The sequence below is a fragment of the Micromys minutus genome (assembly GCF_963924665.1).
Source record: "Micromys minutus genome assembly, chromosome: 16".
Taxonomy (NCBI): Eukaryota; Metazoa; Chordata; class Mammalia; order Rodentia; family Muridae; genus Micromys; species Micromys minutus.
Window position 1 is genome coordinate 24,095,419 of NC_137985.1, and position 27,974 is coordinate 24,123,392.

Genomic DNA, 27,974 nt, shown 5'->3' on the forward strand with positions numbered 1-27,974 from the left:
TGAACTTAAAGAAGAAGGCATCTAGGAGAAGGTGAAGAAAACTACATACCCCATCCCCACTAAGGCATCAGCTGCCTGAGAAGGAAATATACAAACCTTTCCAAGGGGTCAGGGCTGTAGTTTTCACTTCTAAAAAAAAATTAAAAATAAGCCACTGTTAAGGCCAAGAGCAGCTTGTAGCACTTACTGTGCCCTAAATGATCTTGGGAACAAGCCAGGGTTCCTAGTCTAACCCAGGCCCATTATACCTGCCTCTACTTATACTGACCACTGTCCATCACCCACAGTGACCCTCCCCTTAATTTTTTTTCTTTTAATCTAGAAGTGAACTGGAGGCAAGGGAGTGTATGGATGCCCATTAGTGTGGACCGCAGACAGAAGCAGACTCTGATGTCTCACTTGATCCTAGCAGGAGACACCTATCCATTGGAATCTGAGATGTTAAGTCAAACTGCTCCATAGAACAACTTTCATTTTCACTGAATTCTGTGGTCATAAGTACAGAGTTGGCTGATACCATAGAATATATATTATATCAATTTGAGTGTAGGTTCCTATGCTAATTATAAAATGTGGAAGTCTGACTTACATTTAGTTATGTATTTTAGAAATACTGGTGAATGAACACTTAGATGGCAGAGGGGTACTGACTTTCAATATCTGACATCAATAATGGCATAATGGACCTTTCTCTCTGGGCCCCCAAGATAGTGTAATCTGTACCTATTGCTGTGGGACTCTCTGGAAGCCCCTGTAAAATACTTAAAGGGAGAGACTCCTTCATTGACTAGATTACAAAGAGCCTCATTTTTTTTTCTTACTGAAAGCTCTCAGAAGGATATCTAGGGCTCCGCACCTTTTCTGTGGTCTTTCATGGCTTGATTTATGATAATCATTCACCTCTTACTTCTCTCTCTGGTTCTGAACCCATGTCATATATATAACATCACCAAAGCTTTGGGCACCTTAGGAGTCTCCCAGGGAGTGGGGAGGCAGAAATCTTCACAGTTAGGGAGAAAACAGTCTTCAATACAATAAATACCAACTGTAGTTTTCTTGTTTGCAATAAGATGAATAATTATTAAACTTCAGTTTCTTAAACTATTCATGAAAGGCAAGAGGCCTGTGACCTCCCTGATTTTAGTGTATAGCTGTAACCTTAAGAAGCTCTACTGAACACATAAAGAGGTGACTGAGTATTTTGCCTTTGAAGGAATGTCCCAGGTAAAGCAAGAATAGGGGCAGAAAGACAGATGTGGTAACCACACATCTTATGCATTTAGCATGGACTATCCTTGGCGTACTTTGTGGGCCCTTGGAACATTCCCGAAGCGGAGGAGGGGCTGGTATAGGTGCATCTCTGTACCAAGAGGGAAGGTGACCATTAGAAAGAAAAACCTGGAAAGGTAGGTATTGGGGGATATAGAAATCATATAGACTTTGCTCCCAGACAAGCAGTGTGAACTCATGGTGTCTTGTAAGGCATTACCCACTGGCTCAAATGGAGCTACATGTGGACATAAGTAGCTTCTATATAAACCTGGGACTATGCAAAAGAGGCATAAATGGAAAGCACACTTTCCTGGTTTAGTAACCACATAAAAAAGTCCAGAAACAACTTATATATAATTGTATCCATCCAGCTTCCCCAACCCTGGATGCCTGGTGCAACCTTTCAAAAGAAACTCAGTTTTTGATTATCAGTAAAGATATAGTGCAAATTGATATTTATTCTGACTTTATGTAGAACTCATTCTACTGGGTGTTTTCTATGTCAGAGTGTTTCAACCAACTTTTGCTTAGCCCACCATGGAAAAATGCAGGTATGATGTTCCCTTTGTAAACTAAGGATTAGCACACTTTGGGAAAATGCAGGCATGGTATTTTCTTTGTGAACTGAGGACAACGTTTGTCCCAATACCAAGAGAAGGCACAGTCTTTTTGATGCTGTCACAGTGACATTCTATAGTTGTGTCTAGCTAGTCTAGAAGTGTGAACATTGTCAGGACCTCTGAAGCTAATGGTAGCCATAAGATCTAAACTTCATGTGACATCTTGGTTATCAGGAAAAGAAACAAAGCTGAGTACAGTTACACATGCCTTTAATCCTAGCACTAAAAAGGCAGAGACAGGAAGATCCTGTGAGTTTGAGGACAGCATGGTCTACATAGTGAGTTCCAGGGCAGCCAGCAAAACGTAAAGAGTTAGAGAGGGAGAGAGGGAGAGAGGGAGAGAGAAAAAGAGAGAGAGAGAGAGAGAGAGAGAGAGAGAGAGAGAGAGAGAGAGAGAGAGAGAGAGAGATTGGAGAGATGGCTGCTGAGTGGTTGGGAGACCTAACAGCTTATATAGAGGACCTAGATTTAATTCTTCAACCACCTATAACTCCAGTTCCAGAAGATACAAACACTTTCTGTCACAGGGCATACATGTGGTACCCAGACATGCAAGCAGGCCAAAACAAAACAAAACAAAAATAAAAAAAAAAAAACAAAAAAACCCAAAACCAAAACAAAAGAAAACAAAACAAGACCTCACATGCATAGAATAAAAATTAAAATTTAAGAATTAAAAATAAACGATTCCTGACAATCTAAATATTTTTCTTCAGTAAGATCTTGATTAAAATGTAGCTGTTCTAGCTGTTCCCTTGGCTAATGATATGTTAACACACATGCAGAAAAAAAAAAAAAAAAAAAAAAAAAAAAAAAAAAAAAAACCATGGCAGGGTGGTAAATAAGGGAATCAGAGGAAAGAAGGAATAAAGAACAAAAGAAAAGGAAGGATGGGAGAAGAGAAACCATTAGAACAAGGAAAAGAATAAGAATCCCCTAAGTCAGGTAATAGTGCAAATTTCTGCTTAGTCCAAAACTTATCATTATGTGAGCCAAGCAAATACTCACAGCTGGGTCTAAGCTCTCAGGTAAATTCAGGGCTGGTCTCTAAATCTCACAGTGGGAGAAGGACTGCTGGGTGAATATGGCGATTCAACCCTCTCTTCCAGAAAAAAAGATAATGGACTTTTTCCCATATACATTCCAGAGAAATGCTGACTGCTGGATTGCTTGGTAGGCTCGCCTTGCTAACAATCTTAAATTCTCTGCAGGAAGAACTGATCATCTCCTTCTCATATCCAGGAGGAGATGTTTGCTTTTGTTGTCCATTCTTTAATACTGGGAGGCTCATGGGTATTAACAAGCCAACATTTCTGAGCCCACTGCTATCATCAGATCTGAGCAGATTGAAGACAGAGGGCCAACAGATGAGAAGCAAGCAGCCGTGGAGCCGCTGAGTTTGCAGCATGGGCCCTGCATTCTTACCCATGCAGACGCTTTGTGAGGGATGGTGGCATAGCCCAAAGTCCTTATTTATCACTTTGAGAGTCCTGAACCACCAAATATTAATGCTAGAAGGTGACATGCAATCTGTTGTGTTTGCAAAAGGGAGGCAGAGAAATACGTCAAGGGTGGCAAAAATGCTGAGGGTGAACAAAATTCTCTTATCAAACCCCCTCTCATCCGTTCAGATATTAGGCAGCAAGGGGGCCTCAAACATCTCTAAAGGCCAAGCCTCTCCTGTCAGTGGAAGCCCATACATTCATATAAGTCTTTCTGTATGTGTTTCTCAGGTAAGATTAACCTCCCTTAGGGGTATTCCTGGAGATAACAGCATTCTCTCTTAGTTCATTGGAGACTAGCCATAGCAAGGGGTAAATCAGTAAATGTGTTAAAGTGCAAGATCGGTTCTTCAACAGTACAGTCCAATCCAGTGTTTGTAGGGAATGAGACATTCCAAACATGTATAGTCTAAAATTTCTTCCCTTACATACATCCAACAAGGAGTTTTCTTAGATAAAGGGGTGAGAGGAAATCATAACCAAAGGAAACTTCCTCCCATGTTGATCAGCAACAAAAGATGTCACTGGGGTAGCCCTGCCTTGGTCAACAAGTGGAACACAGCATTAGAGCCCTTTGTTCTGAGTCCTGTACTCAGCAGCAATGACAGGTGATCTGGACAATTGTTGCTGTGTCACCTCTGTTAGTCTTATTTCACATGGCCTCATTGTGGGGAAGATGCTTCTCCTGCACTTGAATGGAACTTCAATTAGGATCTGCTTGTGAGGAGCCACTCCCTGAATGTGATATGTTCCTACTCCCTCTGACAATGCAATCCTAGTGGCCAGAATTAGCTTAATCACATCTGAAAGCATCGCGGCAGCATCTGTCCTTTCTACCATTGACGTTAGTACTTCCCTAATGCTCTTTATTTTAGATCTGCCATGTGCCTCGTTTGGGAGTTCAAAGGCAGCAATTGCGTCACGAGTTGAGTCTGAATACATCCACAAACTCTGCCCTTTTCCTCCCTGCTCCTTGCTTTATTTTTCTGTTCTGACTCATGAGCACACTGCCATGCATCACAAGGGTGGATAATGCAGCTCTGCCTGTTCTTATACTAAAAACACTTTCTTCACCTGTCACATCGCTCCTCACAATTTGCTCCATTTTGTCGTTCCCTTCACCTCCAAGAGATAAGGCTGTCCCCTGTTAGTATCTATACAGTTATGATGTAAGTGGATGAACAGAATAGATGGATGAGAAAGGTTGGGATGAGGGAGGTCAGAAGACTCTGTTGGTAGTAGGGAATGCCCATTCATTGATTTTTTTTTTTTTTTTTTTTTTTTTGGTACCTTCTCACCGGGCTACCAGTGGAGCCCAAACTGTCATCAAAGGCCAGGTCTAGAGCTCAGTATCTAACATGTATAGTTCAACATCCAACACAACCAAAAGAGCAAAACAAACAAAACTGTCAGTGGCATGGGGTGACAACTTTGTAATATGTCATTCACACTGTGTGAGTAGTATGAGAAGAAATGGAAAAAAAAAACACAGTAGCCACAGAGTGTCAAGAGCTACACAAATCAAAGACGGGAAAGCGAGGAGAATGGAAGGAGAGATCAAATAAACTGGTGAAAAGAAATGAAAAAGAAAAGAATACATGGACCATGTCCAATATGGAGGAAGTCACTATCTTTAACTTTAATCTGGAGACTCAAAATGTGCTAATGTCCTTCAGACCATTTTACATATATGACTACAGCAAAACACTGAAACATCTCTGAAGCATACATTACTCTTCATGGAAGATGGAATAAAGTCCAACTAAATTTACATGACTTATTTAAGAACCTGGGCCTCCTGAGGATCAGTTGTTAGCTACAATTCTTTGGTGTCCAACCTTGGATCACTACTTGAGATTGTAGGTCTTCCAAGGAAAGTTTATGCACCAAGTGATAATGATTTGTTTCCTGGACCATTTGAGTCTCTATGAGCAATTAATGAGAAACATCACCGAGACTCTTCATGTGTGAGCTCAGATGTCTTTGCCCTAGACTGACACTCTGGCCAGTAGTTGTGTTGTCTTCTTGTGGGTTTAAATTTAGTTTCTCAAACCTTTGTCTGGATACTGGCTTCTGGGTTTGGCATTTTAATGATTCTGTCTTTGCCTTGCTAATCTCAGCCTTCCTAGACATTGTGGTGCAAGGGATGAGGAAAAAAATGGTGGCATTTTGCTGGTTCCCAAGAACTTCCTTTGATAGCCCCCGTCATATTCTAGGCAACTTTATTGCTACAAATATCACAAACTCAAACCCAGTAGGAAAGAAGAGGGAGAGGGTTTTGGGTTGAGGTGAAGGGATTGAAAACAGAAGGCAAGAGGGATACTAACCTTGCAATAAAGTTGAGCTTGTAGGCTCATTTAGTTCTAAACCAGGTAGGGGACATACAGGAGAAAAAAATGAAAACAAACACTTATATTATATACAGTCGCTATATATTTTTCATATATAGTTTGTATACAGCCTTTCACAAGCATTTCTAGAGGAAAGGATAAATAAAGGAAGACACAAACCAAAGGTCATAAGACAAGGTGAAGCAAGACAAACATTGAAATAATTTGTGTCCCTTTACATGGATGGGATGGTGGGAAGCAAGGCAGTGGCCACTCCATGTATTTTCCAGTGCAAATGCATTCATTCTTTACTTCTGCTGAACTTGGGAACTGACTGAAAGCAAAGGACCAAATCTCCTTTTCAGGTGAAATATTACCTCAGAAATCATTATCCCATTGTCTTACAGATTGAGAGTTAATTCAGGAATTCATGGTCTCATAGTATTATTTTCTGAATAGTATTAGGGCCCCTGGAATGACTGTGATTGAGGAATATAGAAGCGGCAGTCTCAGAACCGCACTACTAAGTCTGTAGTTCCAGAGGTCATATGCTCAGACCCTTACTGGTTGGTAATGGCAAGGTCTACCCTGCTCCTATAGGACTTACAGCTACTGCAATACAAACATAATAGGACTTTCTTACAACAGAATTCCTCACTTTTCAGTGTGAAAGTATAGAAAGGATACCCTTTGATAGTTTATGTACAAGTTGACAACAAAATGACAACAGTTTTGCTGGGTTTGTGCAATGGTGCTAGAGAAAGAACTTAATTCAAGATGCTCTATTTTCATAAAAGGAAGTGCTACTATCTAATATGAACTTGGAATTCACAATAACGAATTCAATTATTGTGCCTCAATTAGAACTTGGAAGCCTCAATAATGTCTAGACAAGACCTGACAGGAGATGAGGGGTTGAAAGGCTCATCTTAAACGTGACTGGGCTTCACCAGTTCCATGGAACAATGATATCCATACAACATTTCTGGGATGGCTCATCGAGAATAGTCTTTTGAATGAAGCCAATGAATGAAATTTGCTAAATTTCAAAAAGGCTGCATGTTTGCTTCCTCCTCTTAGATATTTAGCATGTTAACAGTCTGGTGACATCCTCCATTAAGGAGTGTTTCTATGTATCCCATAGCATGTTACAGGTCTGGTAACATCCTCCATTAAGGAGCATCTCCATGCGCATCCCACTCATCTTCGGTATAACCCAGCAGGGCTCCTCCAGTTATTAACAAAGATACTATTACTTCATAATGGACATTTTGCAAATCCTATACTCTAGGAAGCCATCAATGATGTCATTATGTTACATGAGGCAGTGGGTATGTGCTCTCTCATCAATGGAGGGGAGGGAGAGGAAACAAAGCAGTAATTGCCACACAGAGGTCTGCTGAAAAGATTGGATTTATGGCCCATGTGTCACTGATTTTCTGGTCACAAATGCAGCTCTTATTTTACTCTTAAAACATCTGCTTCTTCCCCATATTCTCATCCTGATACATCTTGAGAGAAGAGAGCTGGGAGATTTTTTTCTCCATCTTCCAAGAGAGAGGTGATTGAAGGAGCAGAAGACCATTTCCAAGAAAAGGGATGGCTGTGGTCCAAAATCAGGATATGGGGATGTGCTGAGAGAAACAATGTGGATTGTGACTGCCTCTTAGATTTTCAAGGCACGGGGAATGGGCCTGCCCTCTGCTGATATATCCTTTGCGCATACAGACAGATACTGTCCCTGAAACCCTAAGGGCCTGACAGATTAGAGAGGCACTTATAACTATTCCCATGCTCAAAAGGAGCATATATGACTATTCTCATATATGGGAGAATTTTTATAGCTATTTCCATGATCAAAGGGTACTTATGATGATCTCCATGCATGGGAGAGTCACATGGCAATCCACAAACATGGGAGAATGCTTATAGATACACTTATTGAGACTAACTGTCTCAATCATTTACTCACAGACTGCCCCCTTCTGAGCTATGTGTTCAAGAATCAAACATGGCCTTCCTCCTTCCAGCTCTCTCAGCTAGCTGTGTTTCACATGCTGAGTAGGAGGTTGGGAGGATGTGATTTAGAAGCAGAGATAGTACCGCAGAGCATATGCTGTTAGTACCAAGGGCATATGGCAGGGGCAGAAAGAAGAGCAGAGCCCATGAGGCTGAGAGGCTGCTTTGGATCTCTCAGAAGAGCAAGAATTGAGTTCACATCTCTCTTTTTCCTTTCTACCACATCCAGGTGTATTTTAAACCCAAGGAATGGGAACAACAGACTGAAAAAATTCAACAGTCATTGGACTTGGTGGGGTATGTAGAAATGTGCCCAAAAGGCAAGCAGGAATTAATCACATGGTCCATTGGAAGTATTTGTACTCATTAAGGCTTTAAAGCCATGGACAGTAAGTCCCTGCTGCCGCATAGACATTGCTCACACAAGATGGAGGCATCCCGTGCTTTCCAAGAAGCTTACTTACTGCCTCTGCCACCAATGTAGTGACGAGGCATGAAATGAGGGCAGAAAAATTGCTTTATAAACTTAGTCCCTCAGTAAAGAGCTAAGGAATTGGTGCATGAACAATGAGATGACATCTCTCAAGATGATGGTGAGGATGGGCAAATGTCCCTAGCAGCCATCGACACAAATAGAGAACTTGGAAAGTCCCATTTTCTCTCTTCTTTATCTGCCCGTCTCTGAGATTAATATTATTAAGGATTCCAAGGGCTGTGATTCAGCTCTTATGAATGTTATTTAGTTTTTCCTGATGTGCCAATGGCTGGGAAAGTTTCAGAAAAGGGAACATGTTATTTAGCCCAGTGAGCAAAGGACTGAAGCTGTAAATGCTTCTCTCTGAGATCTTAACTATTTTGTCCAATTATAATCCCCGAGGCAGTTTTGCAGATATCACTGAGGAGGAAGAAAAGTCGTTTTTGGCATCTTAAAGCCACCCTGTCCTTCCATTTTAGGACTTTTGTCATTTCTGATAAATGAAGATTGCATTTTTCTCTGCCCACTTCTGAGGCCTACATCCTTACAGTGTGCTCTCTCTGCCTTGTTACTCTTTCACACACGTTACCCAGCTAACTTCTTTCCCTCCATCAGCTCTTCCCACACACTCCTGTTGCCCATCTCAGGGCAGAGTCTCACCAAATAGCATGATGCTGGCATTGGTGTGGCCCAACTTGTTGGAGGCCACACACGTGTAGTTTCCGTAGTCATGTTCAGAGACGTTGAAAAAGGTGAGTTTTGAAAGAAAAGGTCTGTTTTCCACTTTGACTCCTTTCTTCCCTTCAACCAGTCTAGGCAAAGAAGAAACAAAAAGGGGAAAGAAGGTGAAGGGGGGAGAAACAGAAAACATGGTCAGTTCTACTCATAGGGTGGACTAAAAGTCTAGGATTCATGGTATCTTCACACTCCCCATGATATCATCATGATAATTACACATTCTACAAAACACAACTATTTGTTTATCCAGGACTTGGGAAAAGCAATATGCTCAGAGTATCCTGGGGGATTAGTTTGGAACTGTCTTCCCTGGCCATGTCAGCTTCTGAGCAAGTGAGCTGGTGGGCGTGTCGGTCCTGCTTTGCTTTGTAGTCTAAAGAGATTCTTCTTGGTGTCTTTTTTCCTCAAAAGCCAAGGGCAGTGAAGTAGTGTGAGTCCAGTATCCTCTCTGGTAGATGCGTTGGCTCTGTGAAATGGCCAGAGGTACCCTACTATGGGACCAGAGGCCACTGTTCTAGCCCCAATTTGTTGCACACAGTTTATCTTGTAAGGGGTGCTGTCCAAGCCTCATAGCTACCATGAGAGGCTTTTATGGGTATGGAGCCCATGCCCTAGCTTGGCAGTGCGCTAGGTAAAGTAAGACATCTTCACATCAGAACCAAACTGTGAATTGGATTTCGCCTCCATAGTGGGAAGAGGTTTTACCCAAAGCAGGTTCTTGCTTGACAGCCCAGAAATGTCTCTAGCTAAGCACAATGCATGGTGGTTTACAGCACTTTGCAGCATTTCACAGCTCTGGGATGACACAATACCTCTTAGGCATTCAAGGATGCCCCACCCCTGACTGCTACCAGTGTTAGGTTTCTTAAAGAAGTTGTAGGCTGTTCAGTGGCTACTGTCCCTGTTAGGTGGCCAGGGTTCCTAAGTATAGAACTCCATCTCCTCCTCCATTGACTGACTGCAGACACAGGGTTAGCAAACAAACTTATCAGTCAAGAGAAGCCCACAAAGAGGTCCCGAAAACTGCCTGTCCCAGGCAAAGCCTCTTCCATTTGTGGCAGAATTCCGTGTGTGTCAGTAAAAATGAAACTGGCTTCAGTTGTCATTTACTGGGACAGATGTCATGTTCCCTCTGAGACCTGAGGCCACAGTTGCCGTCTAGCCTCAATGGCACAAAGAAGAAAAGCTGTGGCAAGGGTTAAACGGTAGAAATGTTCTTGGCATGCTCATTTCTGGGAGAACAGGGAAACCTACGCAGTGGGAGAATGATGGAAACGGATAAATGAGCAGAGGAATAAATGGACTCAGAAAAATCAATTGGAAGAAGCAAAAGGGGAGGTGTAAAAAGGATCTTAAGGGGGCCACGAAAGTGCCTGAACCAAGGTCTCCTATCCAGCTTTGGGCACTGTGTCCCCTTTAGGGTAAGTGATGACAGTTGGTGGCCCCTGGTTGGAAGTGTGGCTTTGCAAGAGGACAGCTCTCCCTTCCTTTGCCTCATTGCACAGCTTTGGTTGTACTTTCTTCTCACATTTAGAGAGTTTGTTTTGTTTCTATTTTTTTTTTCTTATCGAGAATTTGAACAATAGAGTGCTGTGGCTTAGCACTGAGACTTGTATAGTGTTTATAAACAGAGTGAATATAGGATCTTGGGACTCTAAGCCTCAGTTTCTCTTTATTACATTAGGAAAGGTGGTGGAGGAAAAAGGGATGTGTGATTTCTTGAGTGAAGGAAAACAGCCAGCTCCATTTCTTGCTTCAGTGAATTTTGTCCACCTCCTTCTGCTTTAGTTCTAACACACCTCACTAGAGGCTCCCCGGATGTGTCCTAAAATCCCCTGCAGTGGCTCTTACTGGATTTGGATCTTACAGTGGAGCGACTTGTGTCTAGATAAAAATGTAGTTTATTGGCTGAGAAACTAGAAGACATTGTGAGGCCTTTGAGACTGCACAAGGAAAGAAAAGACAGCGCAAAGATGCTTTCTTTATGGGGATGTTTCCCATTGCTCTTTCTCACACTTTCCTTGTGGTTTTCCATCTCCAGCCTCCTTCCCTCTGTTCATCCACTCACAGATCTCACGGGACTTTCTCGTCCCTCATGTGCCACCACCTCTGCACTTATGGAAATATTCTGAACACAGACAGAGCTTACACATGGGTTAGCTGTTCACCTCCGAATAGCTCTTTGATAGTGGTGATTGTCATGCTGCCTGGCTATACTGAGCTGCTGACCCCTGCGCTGACATGCAATTTGATAACTCCTCAAACTGATCATCTTCAGGGACTCATAACAAACATCCCAGTGACAGCTGCAACAATGGCAAGGAAGGGGACAGTTCTGACTCTTTTTTCCTACAGAGAAAGGACAACCTATACACAAGAGAGGGTGCACAAAGGTCATGGACCTGTACGTAGCAGCACTGAGAACCTCAGGGAAGGGAGTGGGGACCTATGATTGGCAGGCAACTTGTGACACCCTCCTAGAATCAAACTGAATTTCTTAGGCTTGGGAAATCACTAAAAATAACTCTCTGCGGAATACATTGTTTTCAAGGCTCACAATATTGTTGGTGGCTTTGCTTTTTTATTTTTGCTTGGTTAAATTGTACTATCTTTCAGTCCTGCTGTTTGACAAGTGACAATACAGAAGATGTCAATGGAAGCCTAGCTGAGCTTTTCTTAATTTAGAAAGGCTTGCTTTCATGCCACACCCCTATAGGATATCAGGAGAGGATTTCCATGGAATTAAATTTTGACTATCTGTAATTGGGAATCTCAAGAAAAGTTGATGCAGGAGAGGACAATACCTTTTATCATCCTTGAACCACTGGAATTCTGCTGAAGGGACTGCCGAGGCTTCACATTGCAGAGTCCCCTTCTGCCCCACAGGGACACCTGTACCCTTAGCTTCTGAGATGTATGGTGGATCTGCAGAAAGAAAATGGTCCATGCAATTTAAGAGCACACTTGAAGATAAATTTTCTTAAAAGGCCTGGTTCATCCATAGGTTTTGTTTCTTCCTCATGACCCTTCTAGTGATCTGCATCATCAGAGTGCTGTGTGGATTGTTGTGGAGAATGGGAATGGTCTGTCTCTTAGTCAGGGTTTCCATTCCTGCACAAAACATCCCAACCAAGAAGCAAGTTGGGAAGGGAAGAGTTTATTCAGCTTACACTTCCACATTGCTGTATATCACCAAAGAAAATCAGGACTAGAACTCAAGCAGGTCAGGAAGCAGGAGCTGATGCAGAGGCCATGGAAGGATGTTACTTACTGGCTTGCTTCCCCTAGTTTGCTCAGCCTGCTTTCTTATAGAACCCAGGTCTACCAGCCCAGGGATGGCACCACCCACAATGGGCTGGGTCTTTTCCCCTGATCACTAGTTGAGAAAATGCCTTACAGCTGGGTTTCATAGAGGCATTTCTTCAACTGAGACTCCTTTCTCCTGATAATACCAGCTTGTGCCAAGTTCACACACAAAACCATCCAGTATAGTCCGGATGGCATTTTAAAGGAAGTCATTGTCTTTCAGCATATACTGCTTCTCTTCTCAGTACTGAGGTCGAGCCATCAGTGCCTGTTTAAAGTCTTTTAACTTCCATAGGAGGACACCTACCTACCCATCAGGCTTACACTCAATGGGGTGACTGTCAGCACCTTTAATCATCCTCATAGAATTTCTGTACATCAGATTCTTGCCAAAGTGTGTGACTTTAAACTATTCAATTTCCACCTAGGACTTGGTTATAAGTGATAATATTCATGGAGTGTTGCCTGAAGGCTATACAAACCATTCCTTCCCATGGGCATTCTGAAATGGATCCTGTGCTAAACTAGACCTCCCTGCTTCGTCTGCTTACATTTGAAGTCTTCACACACCTGTGGTATCCCAGCAGTTTGCACTGATGGATATTTAAAAAAATAAACAGGCACACTAAAATTATTGTTCTGTTTGATGCAGGGACATTGTACATGATGTATAGACTGTATTGGAAAGTGTCAATTTGCACAGATCCTGGGGAGACGTTTTTGGGGTCATAATACTAGGCAGAGCAAGGTTTCTCCTTAGAAAATCCCTAGCTTTAATCTTGCAGATGATAGACATCTTAGAGCAGATGACCTTTCCTTTGCTTTAGCACTGTAAAGACAGATTCTGAATATGAACCCTGAAACCTGCTTTTTTTTTTTTTTTCATGTTATGGGCTGACTTCCCCCTTTTACTAATTTCCATGATATTTTTTTTCCTTTGCAATATTTTTTATTGTAAGTCAACAATTGTAAATAATTTTAAGGTACCTTAAAAATAAACTTTAAGTAATAGGGACACTGTCTTACTTTTACTACTTGAAGTGTTTCATAATACCTAGGTTAAAAGTGGAGCACGAATCAAGACATTATACACTGAGTGTTAATCTCAGATTTCCTTCCTCTCTCCCATGCTGCCCATTTTGAAGGGTAGAGGCTTCTATGCTGCTCGTCTGGGTCTTAGATTATATTCTGTCATAAGCAAGAACTTTCCATAAGTCATAGAAAACCAAATCAAGGCACATAGCAAGGAACCCAGAAGAAAAAGGGTGAAAAATTGGCATGAAATTCATGTAGACCAATGTCAGGGAGAATTTAGAAGGTTGACAAAAGGAAAATGATGTTTTCCCAGCACTGGCCTTCAGTAGTTTTGATTTTTGCTTCCATTAGTGAAAGATAAAAAATTTGAGAATTTCTACACATTTGCATTTGTACTTATATTTAAATTATGTATTTAATCTGTAATCTATGTGCAGCAATATCTTCCTTATGAAAGGCTGAGATACAGAAAGCATTTGACACACAGGTGAAGTCTTTGTTGTAGCTCAAATCTCTGCCCTACTGAAAGGATTTGTCTGGGAGGGTTGCCCCTCCATCGTGTGAGTAAATTACAGGAAAACTTTGGATTTTAAAATGCATTTATGTAAACCATGCCTTCAGTGCTGTTTATCAATTTGCTAGCCATGTATGAAAGTTTGGTATTATATAAAGTTACTCTCAGCTATTTTCACAAAGAAGGGTGACACCCGGGGTTGTGGAAAAACAAAGATGACTGGTCTCTCGGACTCTCAGCTCTTGAAAGCAGAGAGCCGGAAGAGATGCTGGGTCTTTCCGGTCCCTCTGAGGGCTGGTCCATTGCTGCGGTTTTGGTAGCAGGCCACTCTTGAATACTCAAGGAGTCGGGTCTGGCAGAGTCACTCACAGTTCACGGTGACCTTCACTCTCCGAACCACAGGAGCCGCCACGTCGTTGGAGGCACTGCACTCATACTCGCCTGACTGCTCCCGGGTGATGCCCTGGATCTCCAGGTACTCATCCTCACTCACAAAGCCAACAGCTGTGGGAGAAAGACGAGACTTATGTCGTAGGAGGAAAAGGCTCAGGACCCTCACTAGAAAACAAGGTATAAACCGTTAACACCCAGAGAAGTGTCACCTTGTCAGCTCAACATTTCAGGAGCTTTTACAGTCCTTTTCCTCTTCCTTGTTTCTTTCCCTGCCTTCACACCCTCTTCCCATTGACTCCCCAGTGTCCCAGCTGCAGTGATCGTGGTTTGTAATCCCACTGAACTCGTGTATGGAGAGAATTAGCTGGATCTCCATAGGCGATTAATAATTTTGACATTTACACTGCTGGGATCATACCGCATGGTCCAGCTCTGGGACTGGAGCAGGCACCTTAACTCTTTCTCACCTTCAGGCACCATTTAAAGTCAGTCTCTGTTGCTAAGCTGTATATTGTCAGCCTGGGCATGAGTCAATTGAGGATACTGCATAATGGTTACACACACACACACACACACACACACAAACACACACATACATATACATACGTATATATGCACACACATACATATGGACACACATACATATATACACACACAGACACACTCATACACACACAGACATACATAGACACACTCACATACACACATAGATACACACAGGTACACACACACAGACACACACATACATATGCACACAGATATACACAGACATATATACACACACAGATACACACACACAGTTATACATGTGAAACATCATCAGTGAGACAGATACAGTTAAAATACCTTTGTTCTCACAGTAGAGAAACAAACAGATAAGAAGATACCAATTTTCCAGACATTGATTTCTTGGAACTCTCAGGCATAAAACCCAGATAAGACACCAACATCAGGACTATACATGCAATGTCCAACCACAAGACAAGCAGAGGGAAAAGAGGAAGTAGTTGTGACTACAAGTCTTGCTCTATGACTTAAACATTCAGAAATTTTATTTCTCTTCTCTAGGGGAAAAATCATTAATAATAAGGCTCTATCCATACCACATCTCATACATGATCTATAATCATGAGCATCCAATTATGCAAAGACTGAGTCCCAGCATGATCTCATACACCCCAGGTTGCCCTCAGACTCACTAAGTTGCTCAGATCTTGCACACCTGATCTTCTGTTTACCTCCCCAGTGATAGGATTACAGGTGTGTGGTACCACAGCTGGCTGAGCCCAAGACAGGTAGAGAATGTAAATGTCCAAGTTCTGTCTTGAAGCTGCCTTGTGCCTTAGTTTTCCTGACAACAGAAAGTAAGGAAGGCAAATGCGGCTTACTTTCTATGATTATCCTCCCTTCCGTGTTTAACGAGGAGAATGAGGATGACAGTATCGTAAAGTAGGATGCTAGAAAAGGAGAACAGAAGGGGCATTTTATTCAGTCCTTGGGCAGCAAACTCAATGCGGGATTATTACTAGGGATGGAGAAACAATTTGTTAAGTGTAACACAGAACAATAGGCCAGCTATTTCAAGGTGTTACTGAAAGCAACAGAGGAAGAAAAAAAACCCCAAGACACATGAAAATGTTTGGGAACTCTCATGGACTGCCGACGCGGTGATGCTGTTAATCCTAAATGCTTCAGAGAGGAACAGAGGGTGCTAGCATGACACTGAAGTCATGTGGACAGCCCCAGAAATGGAAGCAGGACTCTTGGATGTAGGCCATAAAACCATAAAGAATAAAAATCCCTCTACAATGTCACATGTTTTTGTTAACCCGGGACATAAAACCAATAACTGGGAAATTAGCATAATACAAAGCACTCTGTACGTGGCATGCAAGCTGTAGTCGTACATGACAGTGCTGTCTGCATTCTTGTCATGACAACGGTAACAATAGCAACAGCAGAAACCCTAATAGAGAAATAAACACATCCCACTGTGTTCTAAGGAAGGGCCATCACTGTCCACCCTCCTGAAAATTTTCAGCCATGATAATTTTGTGCCACTATCCAGCAACACCACACTGGCTCAGAGTCAGTTATGGGATTGGGCATGGCTACTCACATTTTTCTTCTATTCCCTTGGAAGGAAAAAAACTTCTCATAAAAAACATGAAAAATGTTAAATCTACAAGATGCAAGGATACACTGACTGTGTAGAAAAGAAGGCTCCCAGCCCAGCCCTGAAGACCATCATCTTGACGTCCCCCAAAGCCTTAGGAACCAACTGTAAGAAACATCTGTGTCAGTACTCTCATTTAAGGTTAACAAACTCTTCAGAACAATGGTTGAGGAAGAGAAGTGAGGAGGGACTCCAGTAAAGACATTGTGATTCCCTTTGCATGGCGGTTGTTTATTTACTACCCACTCCAGGCCAACATTTGTCAGATCTCTTAGCACTAGAACGCTGTAATTACTGTGCAAAGCATCTCAGAGACCAGTGTCACACTTAATATTCCCATTAATTTTAAATGGTAGTCCTTGGTACATATGTGTGGCAATTGGTGTCATATTTTAATTAGGCTTGCCCTACACCATCTGAAATTAATAATAGCTCAAATTACCAGTGTAATTTATAAATTAACAGTGCCTCAGCATTAGGAAATAAATTAGCTTTGGACAGCTGTTTCTGGATTGGGCTCCACTGTCACTGTGATGATTGGTGGGACCTTCGGTCTTTCGCGGGGCCAGGTAGAGTACCATCAAGACAGAGAAACAAGAAGAACAAGTTTTCTTTTGGACTTGTTTTCTGTAATTCGTGTCTGTATATATATATATATATATATTATATATATATATATTCTTTGATCCAGATCGATGATCTAGATATGCTCACAGTGATTACACTGGGATTTGCAGAAGCTGAGCTGTGATGAACTTAATCTGTGGACATCCAAAATCGTGTTTGGAAGGAGTATCGTCATAAGCTGAAATGCAAGCTCGTAAGTGGTCATTGGTCATCAAGACCTCATCAAGTATTCTGCAAGAACATGGCGGATAGGAGTGACCGTGAAAATTTATCTATTCTTGCCAGATGATGTGTAAGGGAAGAACCAGATGGTTTAGGATTTGGACAAGGCATATGGTATCTATTGGACCAAATATTTAGGGACTTGAGTCATATGAATACTAAAGAAACTTCATTTTTACCACCATAAGTCCTCAAGCAAAGTGAGAAACTGTGAAGGACCCATATGATTCCATTGTTCCCCAGTAGATACATTTTCTAAGTAAAGTAAGCAAGGTCTGGGGAAATCAGTTCATTTGCATCAAAGAGGGTTATAAATTCTACTTTTCATGGTTTTCACTTTCTCTTAGTATGAATTTTTCTTTACTAGAGTCCTAAATGGAAAAAAATATATAGATCAAAACAGAACAGAGACAGTAAACTAAACTCGGAAGTTCCAGGACTGACGTTCTTACTGGTATCACTTAAGCCAAATAAATGAGCAAAGCATGCTCAACTGAAATATGAAGTTTTAGCGTTTTCTTTTCCTTTTTAAAGCTTTCTTATAACAGCATTTACACTCTGGCTGTGAATTTGATCAAGGCTTTATCCCTAGCATGAAGAGCTTAGAAGGAATATGGGAAGAAGAAAAAAAACAAAAAAACAACTTAACTGAGTGCACTTTCTAAATTGCTACAGGCTTCTTAAGAGGAAAAAAGGCAAGGCACTTGATAAAAGCCAATGGAAAGACACTTCATGATCAATAGCTGCTTGTTTATAAGTTGGCTTTTTCTTCTAAAGAAAATGCATCCTTGGGTGGGAGTGACACTCTTGAGCCTAAAATACCCCCTTCTGCATGGCACAACCCTTCAGACAGCACAAGTGGATCAAACATATGCCTGTACCTTAATATTAAAGCCCTCCCCCCCAGGAAAAGAAGCCCATCATACACCAGAGTTTATCTTGCATGAGTGTGGGGAAGACAAATCAGCTTTGTAAAGTGCAGAAGTTGAGACTCACACAACATCAATGATGTAGCTCCATGACGTAGTGAGTTAGCAAGCTGTAACTGTGTGTGTGTGTGTGTGTGTGTGTGTGTGTGTGTGTGTGTGTGTGTGTGTGTGTTACTGCTGTGGGGACATTGAGAGGCCTGGAATAAGTGCTCCTTCGATACCAGTTACTTTAATGATCACTGGCATCCATTCTCCAGTGCTACCTTGACTCTTAACTAAATTACTTATTGTATTTTAAGTGTGTATATATGGGGGAAATATGTGCAAATTCAAATGCTAGTGTCCACCAAGTCTAGGTGTCAGATTCGTAGGAGCTAGGGCTTCAGGTGCTGGTGAGCCAGCAAACAGGCTACTGGGAACTGAAATCGGGTTCCTTCTAAGAGCAATATATACTCTTAACTGCTGAGCCCATTTCTCTAGACTTCCATAGCACATTTAGTAGAGTGTGTGTGTGTGTGTGTGTGTGTGTGTGTGTGTGTGTGTGTGTATGTGTGTGTATGTGTGTGTGTGTGTGTGTGTGTGTGTGTGAGAGAGAGAGAGAGAGAGAGAGAGAGAGAGAGAGAGAATGAAATTGGAGTGTGGGAATGTGCACGTGTGTATGGTATACACATGTGTAGAGGTCAGAAGAAGATGGCATGTGTCTTCCCCAGTCATTCTCCATCTTATGTATTGTGCCTGGGTCTCTCCATGGAACTAGGGTTTGCAGATTGCAGCTATTCTAACTAGCCATCTTGCTTCAGGGATTCCTTTTCTCTGACTACCACAGCTGTTAAGGTCTTATGTGGTTACTAGGGATTCAAATCCAGGGCTCATGTTCATGTGACAAGAACTTTACCTACTGAACCATCATGGCACCCTCTCCTGCTATGACATGTGGTCAAGATCTGCTACTCATGTTAGACAGATATGGTGATGACAAGCCTGTCTCACAGACTGTTCTATCCCTTGGTTACCTGAGGATGTCATACCTCCATCTCATCTTTTGATTTGTCCATAAAAATTATAGAATTTGAGATACATTATCCCTCCAAATGTATGCTGGGGACCTAGTTATTAGCCACATGTTATTCTGCGCAAGGTCTCATTTTTCCTTTCTTCTTTCCTTCCTTCTTTTTGATGTGTTAAGAGAGGGTTTCATTATGTATTGTACACTACTCTCAAACTGTGGGCACCTTCCTGCCATAGTCCTCCTAAGTGCTGGCACCTCAAGCATGAGCCACCGTGCCCTGCTTGGAAATACAGAATTTAGACAGTAATGAAGTTGAAATGGTATTAAGGTGAGCTGTATTATAGCCTATGGGATGTAGAGAGTCAAATGCCAGGTATGAAGCTCCCCTAAGATAGGACATGCCAAGGATTGCCAGAAAATTCTGAAGCTGGGGTAGGGGAGAAGAAGACTTCCTCCCCAAAGTTGTTAGAGAGACCGTACACTAGCAAAGGCCCTGATTTACACAACAAGTGATCCATAACTGTGACATACTAAAATTTGTTTTTTTTTGTCTCTTAGTTTTTATATCATTTATGCATCCTAGGGACTTCAGTATGTGCCCTTTATTGATTATTAGAGGGATGGGACATGTATGGAACCAGAGTCTCCTGAGTTGAAGCCTTTTTATAGTTTTTTTTAGAAAGTTATTTTTTGCCGTCATTGAACCTATGGCTATAATGGTATTTTATAATAGTTGTGGGCCACACTCTGGGTTTTTTTTTTTTTTTTTTTTTTGCAGTGTAGTTGAGCTTTGTAAACAATAGAGGCAGGTCATGGTTGTCTCTGGTTTCAGTGCATCTAGAAAACCAGTTTACTTGAAAATTTGTCAAGTACTTATTGATAACATGATTGACTGGGCTGAGTGATTACAGTCATTTTATGATCCAGATGCAGTGACTCAGCAGGTTATATTCAGTCTTCAGAGTCCCAGAACTTCACAGAGCCTACACACAGCTCTCCGGCGGCTCTGCTTCTAAGACGGAGTTACTACTGACATTTATCTTTCATATGATATTTATATTTTCTGACTTAAAAACCGTAATTCCTATTAGTGTTTTAGGAAAAGATTTTCCTTAAATATGTGACTTCGGAAGGCTGATGAAGGCGTTCAGTATAATTTATATCTAGTCTTAGAGCCAATTATTTCTTCAGAGGAACGCGTGCTTAATTTAAAACTGTTGCTCAAGGAGTAGGTATGAATTATCTCACAGATAATATTTTACAGCCAGATTTTCAGGAGCATAGCTACTTCATTAAGCAAAGTCACAAGCAAAGCACTAAGAGGAAGGAAGTAGGATTGAGCCGGCTGTGTGATCATCTCCTCCCAGAGCCCCACAGGAGCCCATCGCTAGCCACGGCATGGAGGCATGGAACTTGGAAGCCTCCTGCAAAGGACAGAGCCAACCAAAGCTCCCGAGTTCACAGATTGGATGACAAAACTGTCTAAACTGAAAATATTAACAACCATGTTATCATCTTGATCATGTCCAAGAATAAATTCATCAGGAGGACAGTTGTAGCTATTGAAAGGGGATACAGCTGACACTTTGCTTAATATTTTTATGGTATGTATACCAGCTGAAATCACATCAATGGATCACAGAAATTGGAAAAGTATAGAACCCAGAATCCCAACATCAGAAGCCAGTAGGGATTATTTTTAAAATGTAATGGTAACGCAGGATTTAGCAGTGCTAGCCAAAGGCTAGAGGGCTAAGGCAGCCCTCATTATTGAGACTTCTCATACCTCAGTTTGCCATCAGGGACGTTCTGAAAAAGTCAGAGTGCTCTTTAGGACAGCTGCTCAAGTGAGCTGCCATCTACCCTTTATGACAGTAAGTGGCATTGCACAGTTCGGTGTCTACACTGGAGGAAGACACACTCTACTCCAACTCTCAATGGTAAAGTACACAGACACACTACAGTAGAGGAAAGGTTTTCAGTACCAACTTCAAGAATCTGGAAAAAGTAATTTAGGTGGGACCTGAAGAAAGTAATCAGAACCATAAACTCAAGACAGGTAGGAAGATAGTGTCACTGTGACTACACACTCCATACTACACACTACATACTGTACTATATGCATGTGTGATGCAGTACTGGAACCAAGAGCACTGATCAGTGCAATGTAGGACAGAAGTGGGTCATGGCCTTTGTTGCTAGGCTAGGCAAGGTTGGAGGGGTGTCACACTGGCTCTGCACATAACCCACACAGCAATAGGTACAGTAGGATAAGACTACCAACATGGAATATGTTTGCACAATATGTAATTGGTGATGAATGATTTATAGTTCACGTACTGTAAAAATAATAAGCCAAGAGACAGCTGTAGCCCTCTCCAATAATATAGCCATCCACTCAACACATTTATTCTTGTGCATGATAAAATTTATGACAGGGTTGCTATTATTTTAGGATGTAAGAATTTTACCACCCAATCTGTGACCTCTGAAGCTCCTTTCGCTGTGCCCTTTCCTGCAAAATAGATTCTGATGGCCTAAGATGAGGCTGAAAGGAATGGCTGAAGAGATGCTGAGACTATACACAACACTTTCTGAAGGCAATTGAACAGTCATGCGTTTAGATGTAACTCACATCCTATGGATTGTAGTGGGCCACAGCATTTGTGTGGTTGAGACTTCTCTTCCAGCAGATAGAAGGTCACAATGCCTTACAGGATAAGTATGAGACAAGTATATACTATGGACCTTCCCCTCCATGAATGGAAATACCACACCTGCTAGTTCCAGTAGTCTGAATTAAATTTGGGCACTTTAATATAAAATAAAAACAAAGACAAGAAAATCTCAACTAAGAAATGAAAAGAAGGTCAGATATCATTTTGGCTAGTAGGGATGTAATAAACTCTAGAAAAGATTCATCATATATCCTTTAATTAGTATCTCTACTCTTTTCACTTAAAATAGGATTTGATTTACAAGAAATACAATTTTATAGGATCACTTCTTCTTAAAAACAAATCAAGTATAGTTGCATATCCCAGGTAAGCCTGCTTGAGGGCTTGAGAAACATTCTGAATTCACAGCTAAGAACAAAATGTTAAAGATACATTTACACATATACACAATTCTCTCTCTCTCTCTCTCTCTCTCTCTCTCTCTCTCTCTCTCTCTCTCTCTCTCTTCTCTCTCTCTCTCTCTCTCTCTCTCTCTCTCTCTCTCTCACACACACACACACACACACACAACACACACACTCAATTTTCCTCTAGACCTTGATCAGAGGGCTGACACAAAAGAGAATCTGATAATCTCTGTAAGAGTGGGCAAATTTAAAAGCTGTCTTTCATAGAAACTGTTCTAGAAGGTTTCAAACTGATTTTATCCCAGGGCAAACTGAGGAATAAGCCTGAAAAGACTGGATGAGAAAATTACTTTTGCTATCAAATACAGGGACAATCCTTAGAAAGTGACACATGCTGAACTGTTCTAAATGGCTAGCTTCCACCTTTAGGAGGACACTTTCTTAAACAGTTTACTGCTGGTTGCCAGTGAGCTTGGAGCTCATGTCACATAGTGCATGTGTGGCAACATCTCCATGACATTACCTATGTGTCATCCCCCAATTTGTAGCTAACATGAATAATTCTTATTCCTGGGAAGCTCATCTTAACAGTTCTTGGTAATTCCCTTTCTGTTGGATGCAAAGGTATTAATTATGGGTGAGTTCTTTGGGATTTCATTTATATATGGGATGTGCATGGGATGGCATTTCTCAAACAGTTTCATTGTTCCAGAGAGCTCCTGCTTGTGAAGGCAAACACTACTCAAAATCAATCTATTAACCTGATCCCATCATAAAGCAATATAAATGTAAGACAAATGTGAAATGATTCCAAACATATATTGTATGTGTAAGTACATATATGTGTACATATCTGAACAAAATGCCTAGGATAGGTTCTCTCTGTATGTTAAAATCCATTAGGTATTTGGAAGTGAATGCACATATATTTGAATGTTTACAAATGTACATATGCAAAGCGTCATCTTTTAAGGTATAAAGAAGAAAAAAAAAGGAATTCCTTTAGTAGTTCAGATTGGGGAATTTGGAGGAAATAAATTAGCTCTCTATAAAAGGGAAACTACAACCTAAATGATTGTGAGGAGGCATTCTTTGTATTCTTCCCGGGAGCAGGAGCCAGGATCTGTTTACTTCTTAGGAAATGCCAGTCTCTAATGACAGGGGTGATAGTTTTCAGGGCAGGTGAAGCTTCTGGGGCTACTGGGCTCTGTTACATAGGTGCCCATCTCTCCTTCCCTGCTTCAGGACCTGGCAGCTGAGCTCTGCAGGCAGGCCTTCTATTATGGGTGATGCTATCAAAATCAAAGAACACAGCTGGATACTTGGAGTTCTCAGCTTGACGTCTGAAACCTGAGTATTGCAGGCATGCAGCTGATGGCTGCTAAAAAAATAAATAAAATATAAATAAATAAATCAGCTTTTGATTTGTAAAACTCAGCCAATTTGATCTGAAAGACATTGATGGGGGATAAATATAGAAACTGGCAGTGTCATGCCATTTCAGGCTGTAGGCATTTGCTTTGCTTCTTCCTGTCTTGAGACAGGAGTTGGTGTGAAGTGGAAGGCGAAAAGACTGAACTTCTTTGGCACCGCATGCCCAGATCCATTTAAGGAAAGTCCACTTATTTGAGAGGCTGCTAAAGGGTTAGGATCTTTCTGACCAGGAGAGGGTAAGCTCAGGAAGAGGCCCACTTCTAGCAAGTCTCCCCAATGACCACCTACTGCAGTCCTAGAAGCATTGAAGGTGGGTTTGTGAGCATCTGGGATATAGCTATCAGAAACAGTGTTTCTTAGTTGGAGGATTATGGAACTCCATCCCAGAAACTAGAACCTGAAACAGGTGTGTGTGTGTGTGTGTGTGTGTGTGTGTGTGTGTGTGTGTGTGTGTGTGCTTTTTTTTTTTTAGGGGAAATTCCACTCTTTGCCAAAAGGGAACCACCTGATAGCAGCTGAAGATGTGACAAAATAGTATCTGCACTGCTGTGGTCCTTCACATTACAGGTAGTGATGGTTCAGAACCAAAGCGGCGTCAACTCACACTTTCTCAAAGGAAAAGAAAGCTGTCTAAATCTAGGTGGCGAAAGCAAGCACGTAACGGCAGAGTTAAAGCACAGCCCTATGTGTGCTTTCTTAAACATTTTGTGGAGAATGGGAAGCAAAGTAGCCTATCTACAAACCTGTTGAAGAATATCCATGCATCATGGACAATTATTCCTTTTATTAAAAGGGAAAGTCATTGCCCACCAAGACCTAAATTAAAAGATGTGGAGTCTGGGCGGTCCTGCATGTTGGTAGTGGGTTGTGTGCTGAGAAGGTAGTTAGTAGACACGGCTTTCCCTTTCGAAACATCGTTCTCAGGGGCAGGGCAGAGTGTGGACTCTCTTGAAGAAACTCATCCGAGTGCATACCAAGACAACTACAAAGCGAAGTGCATGCGGTAGAGGAGGGGGTGGTGTGAACTCTGTAGCTGAGATAATCTAAAGGACACAGTCAATGGGATTCTGAAAGAAAAGCCACAAGATGCTGTGAAAATGAGATGGAAATAGCCCCCTCTGTATTTGCAATTGGTACAGACAGGATGTGCAGAAAGGATGCACACTGGCCCTGTGCAGAGAGTAACAACTGGAGACCTCACATGGACATATGCATAGAAAGGCAGGAAAAGTGTCTAAAGAAGGAACATTTGGGTCCAGAGAGAAGGAAACATGACTGAAAACTTTGTATTTGTCATAAACTGTTATAGATTTCACAGAGAAAAAGGGGGGTGTATGTTTTCAAACAGTTGTCAAAACCTAGCCATCAACACAGACACTTCATACCTAATTGTGTTACCTGGAGCATGTGCAGCCCTCCCCACCCCCGCCCATCTGTTTGTGAGTTCCTTTCAACTTTGTTATTAGTTCCATTATACACAGGTGGGGTTTTTCAGCCACATGCAATCTATAACAGGAAGAGTGTAGGAAAAACAACAGAAGGCCTGGTATAAGGGGATACATTAGTAATGTTACCTGTATACTTGGTTACTTTGTTACTTTGTGTACATCTAAATGTCTGGGCATGCACATCTAGAAACTGGACACAAAGTGATGCAGTAAAAGATGTGTGTGGATGACATTGATTTCTGCCTCTAGTTAGTCCTTTAGGAACTAGGTGACCTTGAGAAAGTTCTTCAATCTCACCATCCTTCCTAGTAAACACAGATCTCCTCTTACTGTTTACAGACTGGGTATGAGAATTATATAAGAAAATTTGGAGGAAAGCACAGAAGAATGATTGACATCCAGGAGGCCATCAGGGTGGGAAAGGAAAAAAAAATGCCACAGGAGAATTTGGGTTGGGTACTCAACAGTGACATCCAATAAGACCCACCCTTCCTCTGCTTTTGTCTTCTCTTTCCATTTAATGGCACTTCACAATGCTTTATACTATTTATCAAGAGGACAGGGATCTATTATTTATTCTATACCTACAACAGAGTTAAGCACATTGAAGTCACCAAGTGATTGTAAAGTCAAGCAAAATTGCTGACTGATTTAGACGGCTGACACAGTCATCGCGGACCATTTAGAACCCTCTTTTCTCATTTCTAAGGAAACAGCTGATATCTACCTCTTAAGATTTTTCCTTGTTTGTTTCTTTCTTTCTGTTTGTATGTGTGTTAAAGGAATGGGCACATAGAAAAGACTTCTCAAACTACCCTAAGACTAAAATAATTTATTCTGCACAAAAATAATCTAGACCTGAGCTTTGCTATCTTCCCAAATGCCCTTTTTAAATTCTGTCACTGCTTGTGCCCCTGTTTCCTCTGTCTATGAGGACACCATGTGTCCTCATCGGAAGGGTCTACGAGAGCTGTCTTAAATCTCTCTTTTTTTTTTCCCTGAGTGGAATCAGCTCGGTGGTGATTCAGCTTTGTCTGTTTGTAATTAGTAGGCAATGATTATGGGAAATGTAATTAGGCTCTTTACCTTCCTAGGACGGGCAGAGAGAAAGTGCTGCTATCAACAAGAAATGGGGCTCTGCAAAGGAAGGGGAACCTCTGGGTGGGGACATGTACCACGTGCCAGGTGCCACAGGCAGAGTAGCTTTGTGGAGGGAAAACAGCATTGGAGAAGATGGTTTCCAGCAAGAGCTGATTTCCAGTGAAGGTACTGAATTCAGCCAAGCAGAGCAATGCTATGCAAGAGCATCAGATTTAGCCCAACTGCTTCTCACCTCCTGCTCAAGATGTTTAGAGCCTAAGATATCCATGTCTTTCCTGGATCGAGGATGGTGCCGGCCACTGATAGTGCTGCTCTTCCTTCATGCCATTTATCCCTCTGTGTACATCACATTAATGTGCAAACCTCAAATCTTCAAACCTGGTAACTCTTACTATCCCTTAATTCCAACTAATGTGACTGAGGGACATTTCACTTGATTAGAACCCAGATATTTTTGGTTCCTGACATGAGAAACCTTGCCAATATGACTGATGAAAAAGCATTTGTTAGTGTTGTTTAGCACTCAACTTCAGAAGACTAATCACCACATCTAAATCGGACTGTAACCCTAGACAGTGCAATGGGATGGCAGAAAGAAGCCATGCATGGAATCGGTAGCAGTAAGCGTGGTGAAAAAGGAGGCAGAAAGGAGGGGAGAATCCTTCAGGGGAGATGAGTGTATGAGAGAGGCAGTTGATAAAATTACATGTTACGCATGTACAAGGTCTCTGCTAGCTCAAGCCATACCAAATCCCACACAGATGAGGATATAAAGTTCCATCAGTAGCTATTTGCAATTCTTAGTGGGAGAGGAATTGTCAGTTTCCTCTAAGAGGATAGCTTCTTAGAAGTTAGCAATGCTCCAGTGGAAGGCCGCACATTCAAGAATACTCGGATAGCACAAAATGGCATTTGATGAACTGGAAAACAAGGACACCTGGTTGGGTGGTAACTCAAGAGGGAATGAACTGGGGAGAGAGAGAGAACATAATCAAAGCATGTTGTACAACATTCTCAAAGAACAAATAAAATAGTACAAGTCAATTAAGAAAAGCAAGTGGTTGTCAGACAGTTGTTCAGTGGCTAAGGCAGGGCAGAAGCTTGCTTCCATAACTCCTGTGTTCCAATAAAAGCTTTATATTATTGCCAGCCCTGGGAGGAAATCTACCGCAATCATTCATTGTCTGACATCCTCCGATGAGTTCAAGACCACAGCACCCCACTGAATTTTTCTACAAGTGACTAATCCTCTACAATAGAGCCAGCCAACATCTTTTTATGTAAAGAACAAAACAGTCACAGTTTAGGATCTGCAGACCATGTGGACTCTGTGCTGACTATTGAACACCATTAACATGGCATCAGAAGAGACACCAAAACCACATGGTTGGGGTTGCAGTGTAATAATGCTTTAGTTGTAGACAAAGACATTTAAATTATTCAGGTCATTTTAATTTGTTATAATATACAGTATGCTGCATCCTAAGCTACCACTGGGGATTGGCTTCAAGACCCCCTAAGGATATCAAAATCCACAGAGATTCGAGTACCACATGTAAAATGTATTTGCAGACAGTACTTTAATCATATCCTTGTGTAGGCCTTAAGCCATCTCTAGATTATCTACAAAGTCTCACATACTATAAACCTATGTAAACAGTTTGTCACACTATGTTATGTGGAGGATAATGATAAGAAAATGTATTCTGTAAATGTCTCATGCAGATGTAATAATTCTG

The 27,974-nt window shown here is 41.6% G+C and overlaps 1 protein-coding gene across 4 annotated transcripts in view; it reads right to left on the reverse strand.

Moving 5' to 3' along the window:
- The window catches only part of LOC308430617 (neurotrimin), a gene marked incomplete at both ends in the record, with an annotated part of 925,750 nt that overhangs the window by 3,920 nt on the left and 893,856 nt on the right, over positions 1–27,974 (reverse strand). The window contains 5 exons of one of the 4 annotated variants that reach the window (XM_080929825.1): positions 97–129; positions 5,722–5,757; positions 8,879–9,030; positions 11,761–11,881; positions 14,181–14,315. In XM_080929825.1, coding sequence (XP_080785951.1) covers positions 97–129; positions 5,722–5,757; positions 8,879–9,030; positions 11,761–11,881; positions 14,181–14,315 — 477 coding nt within the window. The remainder of the gene's footprint in view (positions 1–96; positions 130–5,721; positions 5,758–8,878; positions 9,031–11,760; positions 11,882–14,180; positions 14,316–27,974) is intronic. The other 3 variants (XM_080929827.1, XM_080929826.1, XM_080929828.1) reach the window with 3 other exon arrangements.